The sequence below is a fragment of the Carex rostrata genome, chromosome 12 (assembly GCF_964058835.1).
Source record: "Carex rostrata chromosome 12, lpCarRost1.2, whole genome shotgun sequence".
Lineage (NCBI taxonomy): Eukaryota > Viridiplantae > Streptophyta > Magnoliopsida > Poales > Cyperaceae > Carex > Carex rostrata.
The window spans coordinates 4,399,749-4,417,316 of record NC_135929.1 but is presented as its reverse complement, the minus strand read 5'-3'; the positions used below and the strand labels follow the sequence as shown (position 1 = coordinate 4,417,316).

General features: G+C 30.4%; 1 protein-coding gene across 1 annotated transcript; it reads right to left on the bottom strand.

Moving 5' to 3' along the window:
• Positions 1-5,630: 5,630 nt before the first annotated feature.
• Positions 5,631-7,756, bottom strand: LOC144563262 (protein VERNALIZATION 3-like). Its single transcript, XM_078312713.1, has 4 exons — positions 7,506-7,756; positions 7,206-7,267; positions 6,825-6,865; positions 5,631-6,068 (listed from the first exon to the last, which is right to left on the bottom strand). Exons 1-4 carry the CDS (start codon positions 7,692-7,694, stop codon positions 5,842-5,844), a joined length of 519 nt encoding a protein of 172 aa, XP_078168839.1. The 5' UTR covers positions 7,695-7,756; the 3' UTR covers positions 5,631-5,841.
• Positions 7,757-17,568: the final 9,812 nt, after the last annotated feature.

The following is a 17,568-nucleotide window of genomic DNA, read 5'->3' as shown; positions in this document are numbered from 1 at the left end:
TACGTAATTTTCTCTTTCAAATGAGATCCATGATGACATACTTTCGGCCAAGTCGTTACAGAAGTATTTATCCCTCATCGTGTAAGTATTTATACCTATACTTGAAAGTATTTTTTTGCATATAATACTTATAATACTTGATATTAATACTTTCATATGTCAGTATAAATACTTATAATACATGATATTAATACTTTTATATATCAGTATAAATACTTATAATACTTTATATTAATACTTTCATATATCAGTATAAATACTTATAATAATTGATAGTAATACTTTCATATGTCTGTATAGGTATAAATATTTGCATGATGAGGGATAAATACTTCTGTAACGACTTGTCTGAAAGTATGTCATCATAGATCTCATTTGAAAGAGAAAATTACATAGAAAACGTTCGTGGTTTTAGATTCGCAAAATTTCTCATAGATCATGAGAAATTTGAACGAGATTGAAATGAGATATAGATGCGCATCATCATCTCAATAACAGTACAATGTTGTGGTAGGCTAGGTTCTTGACCAGAAAACCACTATTCTCTCGAGGAATGCATAATGTTTCGCAAAAGAATGCATTTTTTCTCACCTTCTGATTTAGCCCCCAAAAAAAGCATCGTCCAATTCTATTAATTGGTTAATCACTCACTTGAAAAGTTTGAAAACGCTCATGGAGTTTACTGGTCCAGCATGAATTACCTTGTGTATTCAAATCCTATATTAATAAGTGAGAATAATGTGCAGTAGTTATAAGTCTGAACTATTTACTGATAACTGCGAGTGAACCATGAAAATATGTTATTTAGAGTGAGTCTATGGTACTATGCATATTACGATTTGTTACCGTGCTACGGCTCTATATTCGAGTTTTTAAATCCTAACGGTCGATCCGAATCATTCATTTTGTTCTCCATATTAATATGTATTTGGAGACCAAATTTTACATTTTTTGAAATTTTTTTACTATTTATTTAGATTTATTGAAAATCACTGTTTTTGGATGGTCAAGAATTTTCAGATCAAGTGATTTTCTAAATATCTAAAAAAATAGTAAATTTTTTTCAAAAAATGTAAAATTTGGTCTCCAAACACATATTAATATGGAGAACAAGATGAACGGTTCGGATCGACCATTAGGATTTGAAAACTCGAATATAGAGCCGTAGCACGGTAACAACCCGTGATATGCATAGTACCATAGACTCACTCTTAATATATAATTCATACTTATTACTAATGAAATAATATATAATTCAAACTTCATTGAAAATTGTAAAAAAATAAAAAATTATATATGGACTAGATCGAAAAGTCAATGAAAGTTTTATTTTCTCATTTCACATAGCAATATAGAGATAAAGTTCATTTTTTGTTTTGGTTTTATTGCTCGAGCTTAGAATTTAGGGTTTGGAATAAATTGAGAAAACCTCTTGTTATAATTAATTAAACTTTTTTCCTTTGAGAAAGCCAAACTATTTCAAGCTTTATATATCACATGTATGTTTCCCACTGCCACGGCATTAGGTCTCAGGTAAATCCATAAAATGGGCGAAATTACAGTTTGTGTTTTGATTTTTCTGTGAACGATAAACGACATGCTTGAAATAGCGGATAAGTTCATAGTAATTTTAAAAATATCCAAAAGCTCTAAGAATATTTAAGAATATTTAAATATATATATGATACCAAGCATTCCGACATTTTTATTTTTACTCCATTAAAAAAATATTTTAATAATAATAACCAAAGTTTAGTAACAATTTTAAAAATACCCCACCCGTGGAATTTTTCCACGGCTGGAATTTTTTTTTTTTTATAAAACAAAATTCTCAAAACAGATACAACTTTTTATAAATTAAATGTCCTAGAAGGATCACAATATTTTCTAGATTACATAGAAGTGACTTTTGAACCGGGATCAATAACTCAGAATCTAAGCATTTTTTTTTTCCAATAACACATAAATAAATATATTAATTTTTCTTACAGCAGCGAAAAATCCGACCTGAAAAATATTGATCCGGGTTATTTGTTACAGTCTTTCTAATAAATCAAATTATATTATATTCCATCTATTTTCAAAGAAATATATCCAACATTTCTAATATTTCAATACAAAAAATAAAAAAAATAAAAAATTTCAGCCCGTGGAATTCCACGGGTGGGGTATTTTTAAAATTGTTACTAAATTTTGGTTATTATTATTAAAATATTTTTTTAATGGGGTAAAAATAAAAATGTCGGCCAAGCATCTGAACTTTTTAAAAGTTTCGTCTATGCAAGTGAAATGAGGGACATAAGTCAATTAAAATGTTTTGAAAAAGCTCATATCACAGTCGTATAAATGTAAATTCACGAAAGCAACTGCTTCAGTTCGTACGGCCCTGTATTCTCTGATCGATCATACCTGGAATACGACGCGCGATGCTGTAAATGTTGGATGACGACAATTGGTATGGAATACATATCTCATCGTAATGATGGATAATAACAGAATCTTATGCGCATTTCGCATTTTCATACAAACATGAGTTCGAATTGGAGGTGATCCAAGTGTATAAGACCAAATTTTTAATTGGAGTTGTTTGATCCATATAAAAATTTGTCCATATAATTTTTAATTTGTACGAATTGATCTTATCACAGATCAAATGAAAAAAAAAAAAAAACACACCATTCTTGTATTAATTAACTATATATTGAGAGATATCAATATGATGGTTATTCTTCTATTGGCATAACTAGATTAAAAAAAAATGTATTCTGACTTTTAAAAGAAAGTATAGGATACAAATGATAATAGTTTTTTTTTTGGAGTAGGTTGGAATTTAATTATTAATATTTCTGTTATTAAAATAAAGAATTTTTCTCCATTCAAATTCAAACTCGTGACTTTTCACTTCAGACCAAAGGCCATTTGAATTTCCACCATGAACATTTGATACTAGATAATTTGCTAGTTTCTAATATAGTTTTGTGCTTTAAGAAAATATCAAACAATTAATTAATCATATATTGGATCATAATATAGTTTTGATTTTTAAGAAAATATCAAACAATTTATAATTCGAGGTTGTCAATTTATGCATTACTTTTCTAGATGCAAGGCATCTTATGATAGGAAATGGATAGGATTTAGAGCTTCAAAGGTGCCATCCAATCACAAACCATATGAAATGGACATGGCTAGTTGCATGATCACAGAAATAAAGGTGGTGGTATAGTATATTCATTCTTAACCTCGTTGTTAAAAAAGAAAGTAGATTCTAGCTCTACTTTTTTTTAACTCGAAATTAATGATGATTAAGCTGTTCAAATTATTTTTATTAACAAAAAATAAATTCTGATTATACGACTTTCAACATATATACATGATAATGTTTTAGTCAATTACGCCAGACATATATATATATAGTTCTTCCAGTTTCCTCCTCATTTTTACCCACAACTCTAATTAGTTTAAGAACAGAAAAACATTGAGCACATTTATCGATCATCATAGTGGTCATTTAATAATTTAACAATTAAGCGAATTAAAACGGCTGATAAATTTATGATGCCAATCCGAATATTTGCAGAGGCAAATCACACAATACAGGAATTAATTGAACAGATACTGCTACAGAGCAGATATAGTGCAATGGAACAAACGCAGCAATCAAACACAGCCTAAATCAGAAAAAATCAGAAGCCGCAGCAAAATTCAAAGGTGGGGCAACAGGTCACATGCGTTATATCAAGAAAATCAGGGACCAAATTTCATAATTTGTTAAGGAGAAATACTGACAAGATATGGCAGTGGCTTTGAGGGCACCGGCAGCTAGTGTACCGACGGAAGAAATTTTTATATATTTTTTTTATCTTTTTAGTTTTTCTTTTAAAACGGTTTTATTATGTTTTCCATTTAATGCTTTCGTATTTTCAGTTTTATTTATTTGTAGCTCAACTGTTATGAGCTCAATTGCTTTTTATTTTGGTGGTTACCACCCTTGTGTAACGGATCCTTTCTTTTAATATAAATATGGGCAAGACCCTCATTTTTACTCAAAAAAAAATTATGATGCCAATACTTTTTCAAAAAGTATGTTTTTCCCCTCATTTTATGAAGTCCAAATTATAAATATAACACATCCTTTATCCACCTCATTTTTACTAAACTGCACTACTTGCAAGTAAATGTTGATAACAGCGTAAAATTATCATAAGCTTACTTAGAAAGAAATTAAATAAAATCCAAAATAATATAGTTGTAATTAGACCTTAATTAGATATCTAGCTTAATTAAGCTAGCCTTACCATTAGTCAAATACATAATTATATATCTAGCATTTTAGAAAAGCAACAAACGTCTACAATATAATTGGACTATAAACATCGATCATTACATGAATGCTCATGTAATAAATATAACAAAAGTAATTACTCATATTCTCTATAATTGCCGAGTTATATTGGCAAATTCAATAGATAATAATTTATGTTACCTTAATACTTCATATATAGTCATGTATCGTATCCGATACATATCGTATCGCCGTATCGATACCCGATATGTTGTGCCAGATTTTATTAACGAGTATTAAAAAATGATAATTTGTACCAAAGTTATTGTACACGATTAATGAGTATTAAAGAGTATTTAAAATTACTGTTTCGTCCGATGTGTAAAATGAAGATTAAAATATTTTTTGTCCAAAATGTTGCAAAAAAACAAAAAAAAAATTCCAGTTCGGATCCGGACTTATCTTAGTCCCACAGTGAAGACCTAACAATGAGACAGCACTTTATATATAATCCATTCAAGATACCTGTAGGCCTTGGAAAGGTTGATATTACGGAGAGAGAATGATGAGAGTGGAAAAAAAACGACGTCTGGTTAAAGGATCTCCTTGTATTGAAACTTTAAGATTTGAGCCAAGTTAAAAGGGACGGTCCGGATCCACTAATTGTAAAAGATATTTTTTTTCAAGTAATGGAGAGGATGTGAATTCAAATATTGCAGAAAAAAAAAAGTGGACTCGCCTATTCACATTTCAATATAATATTCATGATGGCAATGTCTTTTTAATAGAAAAAATATATATATGTTATGTCATTATGGTTATGTTATTTCGAATGAAAAAATATAGATAATTTATGATATTATTAGAAATATTTTGAATAACAATTTGGACAATATTGTACTGGTTTAATATGAATATTCTAATTTCTAAATTAATTTTGTATACTTATTACTCTATGTGACTTTAATAATTAGTAGAAATATAAAATATAATTTTTTAAACAAAAACGCTATGTAAGATAGCTTTTGTTATAACTATGCTATTCGTAATAGTTTTTTTTTTAATCTTTTCCGCTATGACGTGATAATCGCTATTTAAAATCTTGAAATTTATCAACAACTTTTTTATTATGATTTACTGAATTGAAATATGATGATCGGGTGGCTTTTGAGTGCGTATCCTGTGAAATATCTCAACTTTTGCTTGACCGACGTGTACGGTCCCTATTCAGGGATAGCACGAATCTCAAGGCGATGCATTATTTATTGATATTAATAATCATTATTAAAACAGGGTGATGAATAAGATTATCCAACATATTATAGCGCGTAGCATTATTTTAGTACATTAATTAGAACAAGGCGATGCATAAGATCATCATATCCATCTTCAATATATAATATTAGCAAATCAACCAGGCAGTTGCCACAAATTTATTCTCCTTGGAGCAACTGACATATATAATAAGGATACACATACAATCACACACAATCAGCATTAATTAAGCATAGATAAGCATAAACTGTGTTTATGCAGTTAATTAAAGCATCTATTTGTCAGGCCTGAAATCTCCTGCCACCGGAACCAGACTCCCTCTGGCAGTTGAAGTACATGGCGGCAACAATATCGAGGTGGTGCTCCCTTGCAAAACTCCGGCTGTTGAAGTTCTGGCGCATGTCAGGCGGGAATACTGTTGCCCGACCGAGCTGACGGTACAACACGAAAACCATGCGATGGATTCCAGATCTTGGTTCCGGTCTCTCATAGAATATCACCTCTTGTCCTGCATTATATAATTAGTATTTACATTTAGTAAATAAAAGCACCCATAAAATGATAAAATCCTCTTGAAGATGTTATATGGGCATTATTAATGAAGTGCCATATTGGTGCAATAAAACATCTCATAAATCATAATGAATGATGTCTTATAACTAATGCAACCAGGGAAGTTTTTAGATTTTGTTGTTTAAACTTCATTTATAAACATCATTACAATAAAATTGGCAAGTTAATAAATAATCAGGTGCAAAGTCTGTTATCATATTATAAGTTTCATAATGTTGAGTGTTAATAATAAACAGGGTTTGTTTTTGCGTACTTCCGGCGTGATTAACTGAACACATAATTTTTGTTATTACCAGCCCTTTATTCAGAGGCTTATCACTAGCTAGTTTGTCTAAAATGTTGGTTGTTAGACCTGTTTTTTGCTTGGATTCTCACTTGTCTATACCCTCTTTTGGAATGTGTGGTCGGATGGTTATTCCTGAACAGCCAGTATATGGCCTAATTTTGTAACTTTATATTTTCAGCAATGGAAATGGGATTTCGCCTCTTTTAAAAAAAAAAAAAAAAAAAAAAATGAGCACTTATATTTTTCATCTTTCCGAGTTAACAAGGTTTGAAACCTATATTTTCACATGAAGATCAATTCTTAACTAAATATAATAGACGTGTTTCTCGTGCTTCTAAGAATATTGAAGAAAATCATAAAATAATAAAAAAAATGCAAAATGATGAAAAGTTTTGACATATATACCATAGGAGACATCTGTGCTTCCAGGGATGTCAGTCACCATCCTATGATAGAAAGATAAAAAAAAAAAAAAATTATGTTCATGGTCTCTCTCCCCCTTAATGTGTCGAGACAAATTAACCAATTATAGGACGAGCTAAAAAATTTCCATTACATGAAACATCATTAATTGTTGTGTGCACTGTTCAACATCATTTATTTGACATTTAATATACAAAATGATACACTCAAATAAATGCCTGTATATATAAAGACCAATATCACATCAATCTCAAAAATTAATTCTATGTGTATACATATGATGCTAGCAAGTACACTAATATTGTCAATGCCAGTAAATTCAACAAATTGAAGTAAGAAATGGAGATTATATATTGAGCTCACCAATGCAAGTACTCCCTTAGATTTGGGTTACTTGGACTAGGTGCATCTGGATCCACCAATACCTTTCAAAGTAAAAGAAAAGAAAAAAGGGTAAGGAAAGCAACAATACCGGCCGTGCACCTGTAGCTAGGTGAGCAAATTAGTGTTGCACAAGATATTTTCATTTGAAAAAGACATTTTCACTGAGTGCCTTCTTTAACATCAACAACTTTGTATATACTTAAAATTAAGTAGTGTGTCGGCTGTGCATGTATTCACACAATTATACATACATACATATATATATATATGATAACTCACAAGTGTGTAGAAAACTCGGAGGTCAGTACCACCGATATCAAGTCTCGGTCGGTTCACAACTGATGACGGTCGTAGTTCAGTCCCATTAAGCATCAACCTGTTGGTATAGATCACTCGAAAGGTAACTGTTGGTCTGAAGGGGTCCAACACATCCCTAATTACATGTGCCATAACCAAAGGGTCTGACATTGCGGCGAGTTAGCTAGTGAGTGAACTGAAATAACTAAGTTGAACTAGCTAACTGGATTCAATATATCAGGATTGCTTGAAGAAATAGTGCATTAGCGATGTCTTCTTATAGGAAGAGGAGAAGAGGGGGAATGAGAGAGGTTTTTTTTTTTGAGAACTTGGTAGATGCTACCAAGAGGAATGAGAGAGGTTGCTATCAGCTTTTAATTTATGTATGCTAAATTGAGAAAAACTATGTTTTAGGCTAATGAAGTTAGTGATCAGTGGGTATATAGTCTGTCATGTTCATGCAAAGCTTTCTAGCTAAAACTATGCTAGCGTCTTCTTGCATCGGATATTACTTTTAGTTGTTAGGAAAGCATCTTTCATGCAAAAGTTGAACGAGGGAACAATTTAGCGTAATCTAATCAGACGCCACGTACGCCACTTGACATAGAGCTAAAGATTCCAAAGTAGTCCACGTGAAAAGTCGGTCCATACATGAATATTCTTTTTTTCAAATTTTTATTAAAGTAGTAGCTAAATCTGACGTACACATTTCGTTTTCAAATTACATCATTCGGTCATTAATCTAAAATTCGACTATTATAAATTAAATAACTATGTATTTAATATACTATATATATCAATTTTATGTTCATATTGAAAGTGACCGTTTATTATATATATACATATGGACCTTTAATTGTAAAACTTTAAGGGTAATATTTAATAATATTGATGGATTAATTAATTGACTAATAATTATTTAATAAGACAACTAAGGGTTCATTGGGCTGATTATATTAGTTTGGTCTCCCAGAATACAAAGCATCCTGAACTTATGTTTGTTATCTCAATGGACAGGTGTGCATGTGAGAGAATTTAAAGAAGATAGAATTCAAATGATACCCTTTAAATTAAGAAATTTTTTTATTCTGAAAGAACCAAATTGTTGTCGCTCTCATACAGAAGGGAGATGTTGATTTAGGTACATTTTCACACTTCATTTTTTATATTTAACATAGATGATCCTGACAGTAGCGATAATAGTTTCGTTGGCCCCTACATTTGTAACATACATTCTGTTAAGCATGCATTATGAATAAGAGCAATGGATTTCAAAACAGTAAAACAAATCAATTTAAATAATAGTATGAATATCAAGTTAAGTATTTTTCTAATATAAAAATTTGCATCACATTTCCATAATTAGGTTTAAATTTCTTATATCCAAAATATTTTACCTTTTATATATTATATGTATATTTTATGATGTCATTTTTTTCCAATTTACTAACAGTAAACTAACGAAATAAAATATTTCAAACATAAATTTTAGTTATTAGATATATGCTAAAACAAAATATACTTTAAAATTTGAATGTAAACTACATGCTTTAAAATCTTTCAAAAAAACCGATCCTAAAAACTATTAAGATCGGCTTTTTAAGTGAACCGATCGTAATACTATGCTAATTAGGATCGGTTCTTTGTAAAAACCGATCCTAATAGTATTACGATCGGTTATTTTAAAGAACCGATCCTAATAGTGCATACATTAGGTTCGGTTCTTCGAAAAAACTGATCCTAATAGTATTAGGATTGGTTATATAAAGAACCGATCCTAAGGTATGCACTATTAGGATCGGTTCTTTATAATAACCGATCCTAATACTATTTTGTAAATAATTTAATACTATTTTTTTAGAGATCTTAATATTTTTATTTAAATAATTTTGTGAAGAAAAAATTTTCTTGTATGCCAAAAACAAGGTTCTAAATAGTGCGCAACAGCGGCGCAAAGCATCCTAGACTGACCTCTGGTATGGTACCAAGTCCAAACTCAGCAACCAAGTACTAAGCAAAGGCCACTGGTATAGTGCAATCCACTAAAAACATCAAATTTGACCTCTTCTGGTAAATCAGCAAGTTTGAACTGATATATGGACTAAACTGAAAAAATAATTATACCAGCATGTAGAGCATTCAAAAACATGCAGAATTGACACAAATTTCAATTTATTTGGATTTTTTTACAATTAGTTATGAATTTCCAAAGTTCAGTTGTCGAAAAAACTTTAAACAGACATGACTTTTGCTAGGAAAGTTGGATTTGCGCATATGACCACTTTTCGGAAAGGGGGGGACGAGACAGATCCGAATGTCACCCTAGGGACAACCCCCAGGTATCTGAAGCATCAAAATTTCAAAAAAACGTCATTTAGTGCCTCAAAAACTCAGTTTAAGTTTTCGTTTGACGATAGACGTACAATAATCGGTATTTTGTTTAGTCAAAAGCCTAAGAGATTATTCATATAATTATTTTAAAATGCATTTACTATTTATTATGTTCGTTTGCCTATCTCCGAGCAAATGGTATATATCGACAATAATCAAATAATCCAATTATTCTCTAAAAAAAAGAGAAGTTGACATCATTGAAGCAATCTAACTATAATTTCTTTTGTATATTTGAATAAAATAAATTATTAAGAATCAATGCCAAGTCCTTAATTAGTGTTATTTAGACTTGTTATATCCAACTGACAAATCAAATCAAAGTTATAAAGAGTTACGACATCACTTCATAAATAATGGAGATGATTACTTTAGCCCCCTGTGCCAAGGATTTATTGTTTCAAATATTTCTGGGGCACCTGTTTTAGGAGGAAAGGTTGCACCACTCTCCACATATAATGGAGATGATTACTTTGTTCTATTTTTATTTATTTATTTATATTTTATTTTTTTCGAATTAATCGATCCTAATTCTACAAAAAAAAAAATGAAACAACCGATCCTTTTTTTTAATGTTGGTTCTGCAAAAAAAAAAGAAAAAAGGAATTAGGATCGGTTTTTTGAAATAACCGATCCTAATAGTACTATTAGTATCAGTTTTTTTGAAACAACTGATCTTAATTCTAATTGGCGCTAGGGTTGATTTTCATTTTGCGTCTCTGTACTTAGCCAAAAATTTTGAGTCTCAATACTATTAAGATCGGTTCAATAAATAACTGAACCTGATAACTCCCTATATAACCTGCTTAGGGTTCTTATTTTCATTTCACGCCTCTCATTTTCAACTTAGCGTCTCTCTCTCTCTGTCTCCGCCTCTCCTCCGTGTCTCTCTCTCTCTCTGTCTCCGTCTCTCCTTCTCAAAGCCGAGGACATCTCGGCTCAAGTTTGTCTCCGTCTTTTAATTTTTTTTATTGTTTCAAAAATTAATTAATGGTGTTTGTATATTATTTTACAGTCCTGAGGATATCTCGCTCAAGTTACTTATTAATCATCCGGCCGATCAACTATCACGGTATTAGCTTTATCTAATTTTCTCATTATTATACTTTTAAAACACTATTTTTTTTCATTGGAAAATAATTTTCCATCTAATTGTTTCCTTTGTTTTTCTTTTTCGGGTCTTTTCTAATCTCAAGTGACGTGATTGCAAAAGAGGTAATTATTATTTATTTTTATTGTTGTGCTTTACATTAATTGCATAAATGTGTGTTAATTGAAGAAATAGCTCAATCAGTCACTTGTATGTTTGTTAATTAAATTTTTTGGATTTAAATTTCTTGTTATAATATGTAATGCATTATAATCTGAATTCACAAAATGTTGGTTTTGCAAAAAAAAAAAAAAAATAGGATTGGTTGTTTCAAAAAACCGACCCTAATAGTACTATTAGGTTCGGTTTTTTGAAACAACCGATCCTAATTCCTTTTTTTTTAAATGGTTCTGCAAAAAAAAAGCATTAGGATCGGTTGTTTCAAATAATCGATCCTAATAGTACTATTAGGATCGGTTTTTTGAAACAACCGATTCTAATTCCATTTTTTTAATGGTTCTGCAAAAAAAAAGCGCATTAGGTTCGGTTTTTTGAAACAACCGAACCAAATTCCTTTTTTTCGGTGGAAACTCAAATTAGGATCGGTTGTTTCAAATAACTGATCCTAATTTGTACTATTAGGATCGGTTGTTTCAATCCTAATTCAAACTTTTAGGATCGGTTGTTTAACCGATCCAGATTAGTGTAGTATTATTATCGCCTTGATCAGGATCGGTTAAAATCTGATACTGTGTGTAAATAACCAATCCTAATTCCAGTTTTTTTGCTAGAATCATCGTCAAGTATTTAAGTGTTTCTTTCGAAAAAAATTAATTAACTTAATTAATCTGTCTGGAAATAAAATATATAGGAGTGATCATCGAAGCAATCATTTTGCATGTGATGAAACTTCATCTATCTTAACAGGCTCATTTTTTATAAATATTTGTAATTGTAAGAATATTAATCTATGTGGGAATAAATTATCAATTTTAAGTACTCTTAAAGTCATCTACAAACAAATGAAAATACAAAACAAAAGTAGAAGATGTAAAACTTACAAATACAACCCTAATATACATGCTAATTGTGAAACACTAATTAATCTGAAAAGGCTCATTCCAAGCAATCTCACCTTGACTCAAAAAGCAAAGTAACAACAAACATCCAAAAACACACAAAAAGAAGTTACTAACATCAAACTGAAACCAGTTAATATATACCGCATAATAGCTAGCTGGACTTGGGGTCAGTTGAGTCTCTGTTGATGTCCCAATAGGAACATTCTTCTTGCATTAACATTCAATCTGCATATTGAAATGACCTGTCGAACAACATGTAACTTGATATTATTTTGCTTGTTGCACTCATTAAACATTTAATCCTCCATGAAGTTAATAGAGCTCTGACTGTCACAGCTCAGTGACATTCTTGCCATCTCCATGACTCCATCCTTTTCCAACCCATCAATCTAAACCGTTAGATATGATCTCTATATTAAAATATGCTTGGATATCAAATTTAACATTTTTTGGAACTTTTTTACTGTTTAATATTTATTAAGACAGTTTTAAAATTACTGATTTTAATAAACGGTGAAAAAATTATGGATCATTGAAAACAATAATTTTAAAACTAACTTAATAAATAGTAGAAAAATAAAAAAAATGTAAAATTTAGTCTCCAAATACATTTTAATACATATTGAATGTTGAACGGTTTGGATCGACTTTTTAGAGTTTGAAAATATAAAAACCGAAACGTTTGTTCCACGGCCCCACAACAAATGTTTTGATTCACACCGTCCAACATAATCTCTATAAATCTGTACTTGGAGGTCACTTATATATATATTTTTAATAATTTTTGTACTATGTTTTTAAAAAACTAGGAAATTACCTTATTTAAAAGATTTTGAATCATTTGAAAGTAGTGGTTTCTACTTATTTAAAAATATCTAAAAATATATTGGTCCCCAAGTACATTTTCAAATGGAGATCATATTAAACACTTTGGATCGACCGTTTGAACTTTAAAAATGACAATATAAATTTATAACACATACTTATTTGCGCTTTTCAAAGTACCATAATCTCACTCTAGTATATAGGCTGTTTTTTTTTTTTTACAAAATATGTTTTTATATAATAAAACATTTAGGGCAGAAAATTAAGAGCATAATGTAAATTAAGCCATCGCTAATCTTAAATAAATGAGATTACTAGATACACGATGTAATTGACTAATTGTGAAACATAAAGCACACTTAATTTACTAAATACATTAACATCATTCATCATAGTCATAGTCATAGTCATAGTCATAGTTATTTTGTTACTTAACTTTTTGTTTTATTGTATGAAAAAAAGCACATATGAGTTCAAGATTAAAAACTTGGTCAAATTAATTAATTACTAGGACGTCGGTAAAAAAATAATTAAAACTATAATATAATTTAATCATATTTTATACTTAAAAAAAAATAGAAGTAGAATCTTATTTTCTTTTTTATAACAGCGAGGTAAAAGTGAATATACCATACCACCAGTCCCCCTCCTTTATTTTGCGTGATTACGCTAGCTAGGCATGATGAAAAGTCTCATGTCCTATCTCAAGGTCTTTGATGCTTGCAAGAGGGATGGCATCTATCGGATCTGTCGGTTCCAAAATTCTATCTTTTTCTTATCACAAGATACCTTGCGCCTACAAAGGCAATGCATGATTTGACCACCTCAAAATCGTCGGTCGTAAATCCTTAGATATTTAAAAAAGAGTACAGCTAATACAACATCAGTGTCATTTCAGTCTATATGACACAAATTTTAAAACCTATCAAATCGAATTCAAATAGTGAATCCAAATTGTTCAAACCGATCTACTTCATTAGTTGTGCGTTTATATGTAAAATTTATAAGTTTTTGAGTTTATTTGATATCAAGTCAAGCGGTCAAATGTGTGAGTTTTTAAGTTAATTTTAATACATTCAGTTTTCAATTTTTTTGCCGATTGATTGGGTACTAAAATAACTCGAAAATATAAAAAGTTTGCATGTAAACACATCACTCATAAAGTAAATTGGTTTGAATGGTTTGGATTCACCATTTGAACTCGATTTGATAGATTTTAGAGTTTGTGTTATATAGACTGAAATGACACTGATGTTATATTAGCCATACTCTTTAAAAAATAATAACAAATTACAAAATTGTTTCTACTTTAATTATTTTCTCCTCATTACCACAATCTAAAAATTCAATTACCCATCCACAGAAAGCTATATTAAATATTTTGAATAAGTCAAAGAAAGCTGATAATTGTACCTCAAACAAAGTACCCGTCCGCGTCCCCTAACCTTCTAGAATGTTAGTGATAAAAAGATCAGGTTTTACTTCATACAGCGCAATAACAATACCAATCTTTCTTTATTGTATAGAATTTCATTGCATGAAGAGAAAAATGCTCTGTTAAAAAAATTTAACAAAAGCACAGCCAAATGCAGCGAAACAATCGTATAATTTAAATATATAAAGAAAAGTGTTTAATCAACTGCATTCAAGTGTTTAACTTTAATTGTAAATGAGTTAAATTTTCATTTTTTTAAAACAAAAATGAATCCGCGAATTCGTCCCCGAGCAAAAATTTACAGCTCTAAATTTGAACCAATTCCCAAGCGCGTCCCCGAGCACGAAATTTACAACTCTAAATTTGTACTAATCCCCGAGGGTGTCCCCCAGCAAATATTTTTTTTTCATTTGTGCAGAATGTGCCAGGAACAGTACCTGTGAACAAGTAAAGCATGTCAACCAATATGTAGTGGTTTGCTAACGGGTTACCCGTGACCCGTTAGGGGTAACGGGTAGGACGGGTAAAGGGGTAGGTCGGGTACGGGTAAAACCCGTAACGGGTAGACGGGTAATTTTCCCAAAACCTCTATCCGGTCCGTTTATTACCCGTACCCGTTGCGGGTTGACGGGTACGGGTACGGGTCCGGTGCGCCCGTTTTTTTTTTTGTTTTTTTCAAAAAATTCGAATTTTTTTGAACTGAAACGGGTACGGGTATGCAGGTAGATGGGTACGGGTAGGCGGGTACGGGTTGGCGGGTAGACGGGTACGGGTACAACGGGTTTTTTAAAAAAATATGTTGTCCGGTCCGTTTATTACCCGTACCCGTCTACCCGTTTGTACCCGGGCAACGGGTACGGGTACCACGGGTAACGGGTACGGGCCGGGCAAAACGGGTTCAACCCCTAACGGGTTTAGCAAACCTCTACCAATATGTACTAGCAAGCAAACAACATAAACAAAGCATTGAAAATTTGTGCATATAAACATGTGTTTACAAACACATTTTAAAGCATATAAACCTGTGTTTACAAACATTGAAAAATCTGTGTTTACAAATATATAAACCTGTGTTTACAAACACATTTTAAAGCTTATTCTTCAAACACATTTTAAAGCATATAAACCTGTGTTTACAAACATTGAAAAATCTTCATTTAATAAATTAATTGTTCAAAATGAAGACTATTTTTTTAGTTATGAAATATCAAAAGTTGTTAATTTGCATAATTAAAATTAACATGTGCATATAAACATGTGTTTACAAATACATTTTAAAGCATATAAACATGTGTTTACAAACATATAAACATGTATTTACAAACACATTTTAAAGCTTATTCTTCAAACACATTTTTAAGCATATAAACCTGTGTTTACAAACATTGAAAAATCTTCATTTAATAAATTAATTGTTCAAAATGAAGACTATTTTTTTAGTTATTAAATATCAAAAGTTGTTAATTTGCATAATTAAAATTAGAACAAATTCCCCACCGCGTCCCCAAGCTAACTGGGTTTAAATTGTACTTTAAAGTACAGTAAAGTACTTATAACTAGTTTAACTAGTTAAAGTACTTAATTAGTTAGAAAATGATTAGAGGACCGTTAACAATCTGGGGGACTAATTGGGGATTGGTGATTACAACTGTTCCTAACAATTGTCCACGAAATTAAAACACAGTACAAAAGCATGCAAAGCTAACGTTTAAAACAATCAAATTAAAACTGCAATCCGTTAAAACAACAATTCGTTAATTAATGGCAAATTAATAAATTACCGTTATTAGCGGACGGTTAAATCCAGTTAAACCAGTTCGGGGACGGGCTCCGGTTTGGTGGCTCAGGGTACAGGAAATTAATTAACATTTCTCTAAGTCAAAATAAAAATAAAAAAAGTTTAGTGTTAACATCTACTTATCATTTTTACTGTGTTGTATTTTATCGCATGTTGTCTACTTATTTGTTGTAACTGCTTTTTTGCTGTGATATGCACTTTCTTTATTACTGCCTGTTTATATTTTGGTTAAGGTATTAGTTTGTTTGAACATAATCTATGGTTTCGTAATGAAACATGTGGAAAACCACTTTTATCACAAAAAACATCTAAACACATCATCACCAACAGTTGTGAATGGACATCAATGGCAGTTATTACTTATTAGTACCGCTAGTGATGGCATCGCCAGTGATTATATGGACCATGTACAGACGGTTGTATACCGTCAGTAATTGTGACTTTTAATGACGGTTTACAATCTTAAAAAATAGTAAAAATATAAAATTCGATTTGTAATTACATATTCATATAATAATTATATTGAACGACTCAAATTAACCGTTAAAATTAAAAAAATATATATTAATTTGTATTACCAACTAATTTATGTTATGCATATACAGTACCATAGACTCACTCTAACCATTTTTTAGATAAGTAATATCTAGTCTACCGATTTCTTATTTAATTAAAACAAGAAATACTTCTTCATATAACACTGATTATAATTATTTTGCTAACTAAAATTAGTGCATCAATAAAGAATTATATATTTGCATTCATTACACCAGCTATAAGTTCTAAGTCATCTTACGTTTTCAAAGTCTAAACAGTTGATTCGAACCGTTCATGATCTTCATATAAAAATATGGTTCAGACAAAATTTTACATTTTTTGAAACTTTTTTACTATTTTTTAAGGTAAGTGGAAGATCCATAAATTCAAAAGATGTTGAACATAAAAAACAATAATTTTCTACCAATTTAAAAAAATAGTAAAAAAATGTAAAAAATTTGATCTCCTAATACATTTTAATATAGATATCTTGTTGAACAGTTTCGATCAACTATTTGGACTTTGAAAATGAAAAAATAACTTATAAGCACATGTATGTATGTATGTATAAATTCAAAATATTTTGAACATAAAAAATAATAATTTTCTACCAATCTAAAAAAATAGTAAAAAAAATGTAAAAATTTGAATCTCCTAGTACATTTTAATATAGATATCTTGTTGAACATTTCCAATTAACTGTTTGTACTTTGAAAACGGAAAAATAACTTGAGTACATGTATGTATGTATGTATGTATGTATGTATGTATGTGTGCGCGCCCGCGCATAATAGCTTTTGTTGTGGAAGCAAGATATTTGTACGGGCCCTGAGGCCTGAGCCGTTCTTTTAATTAATGAAAAGAGAAATATATATATATATACACAC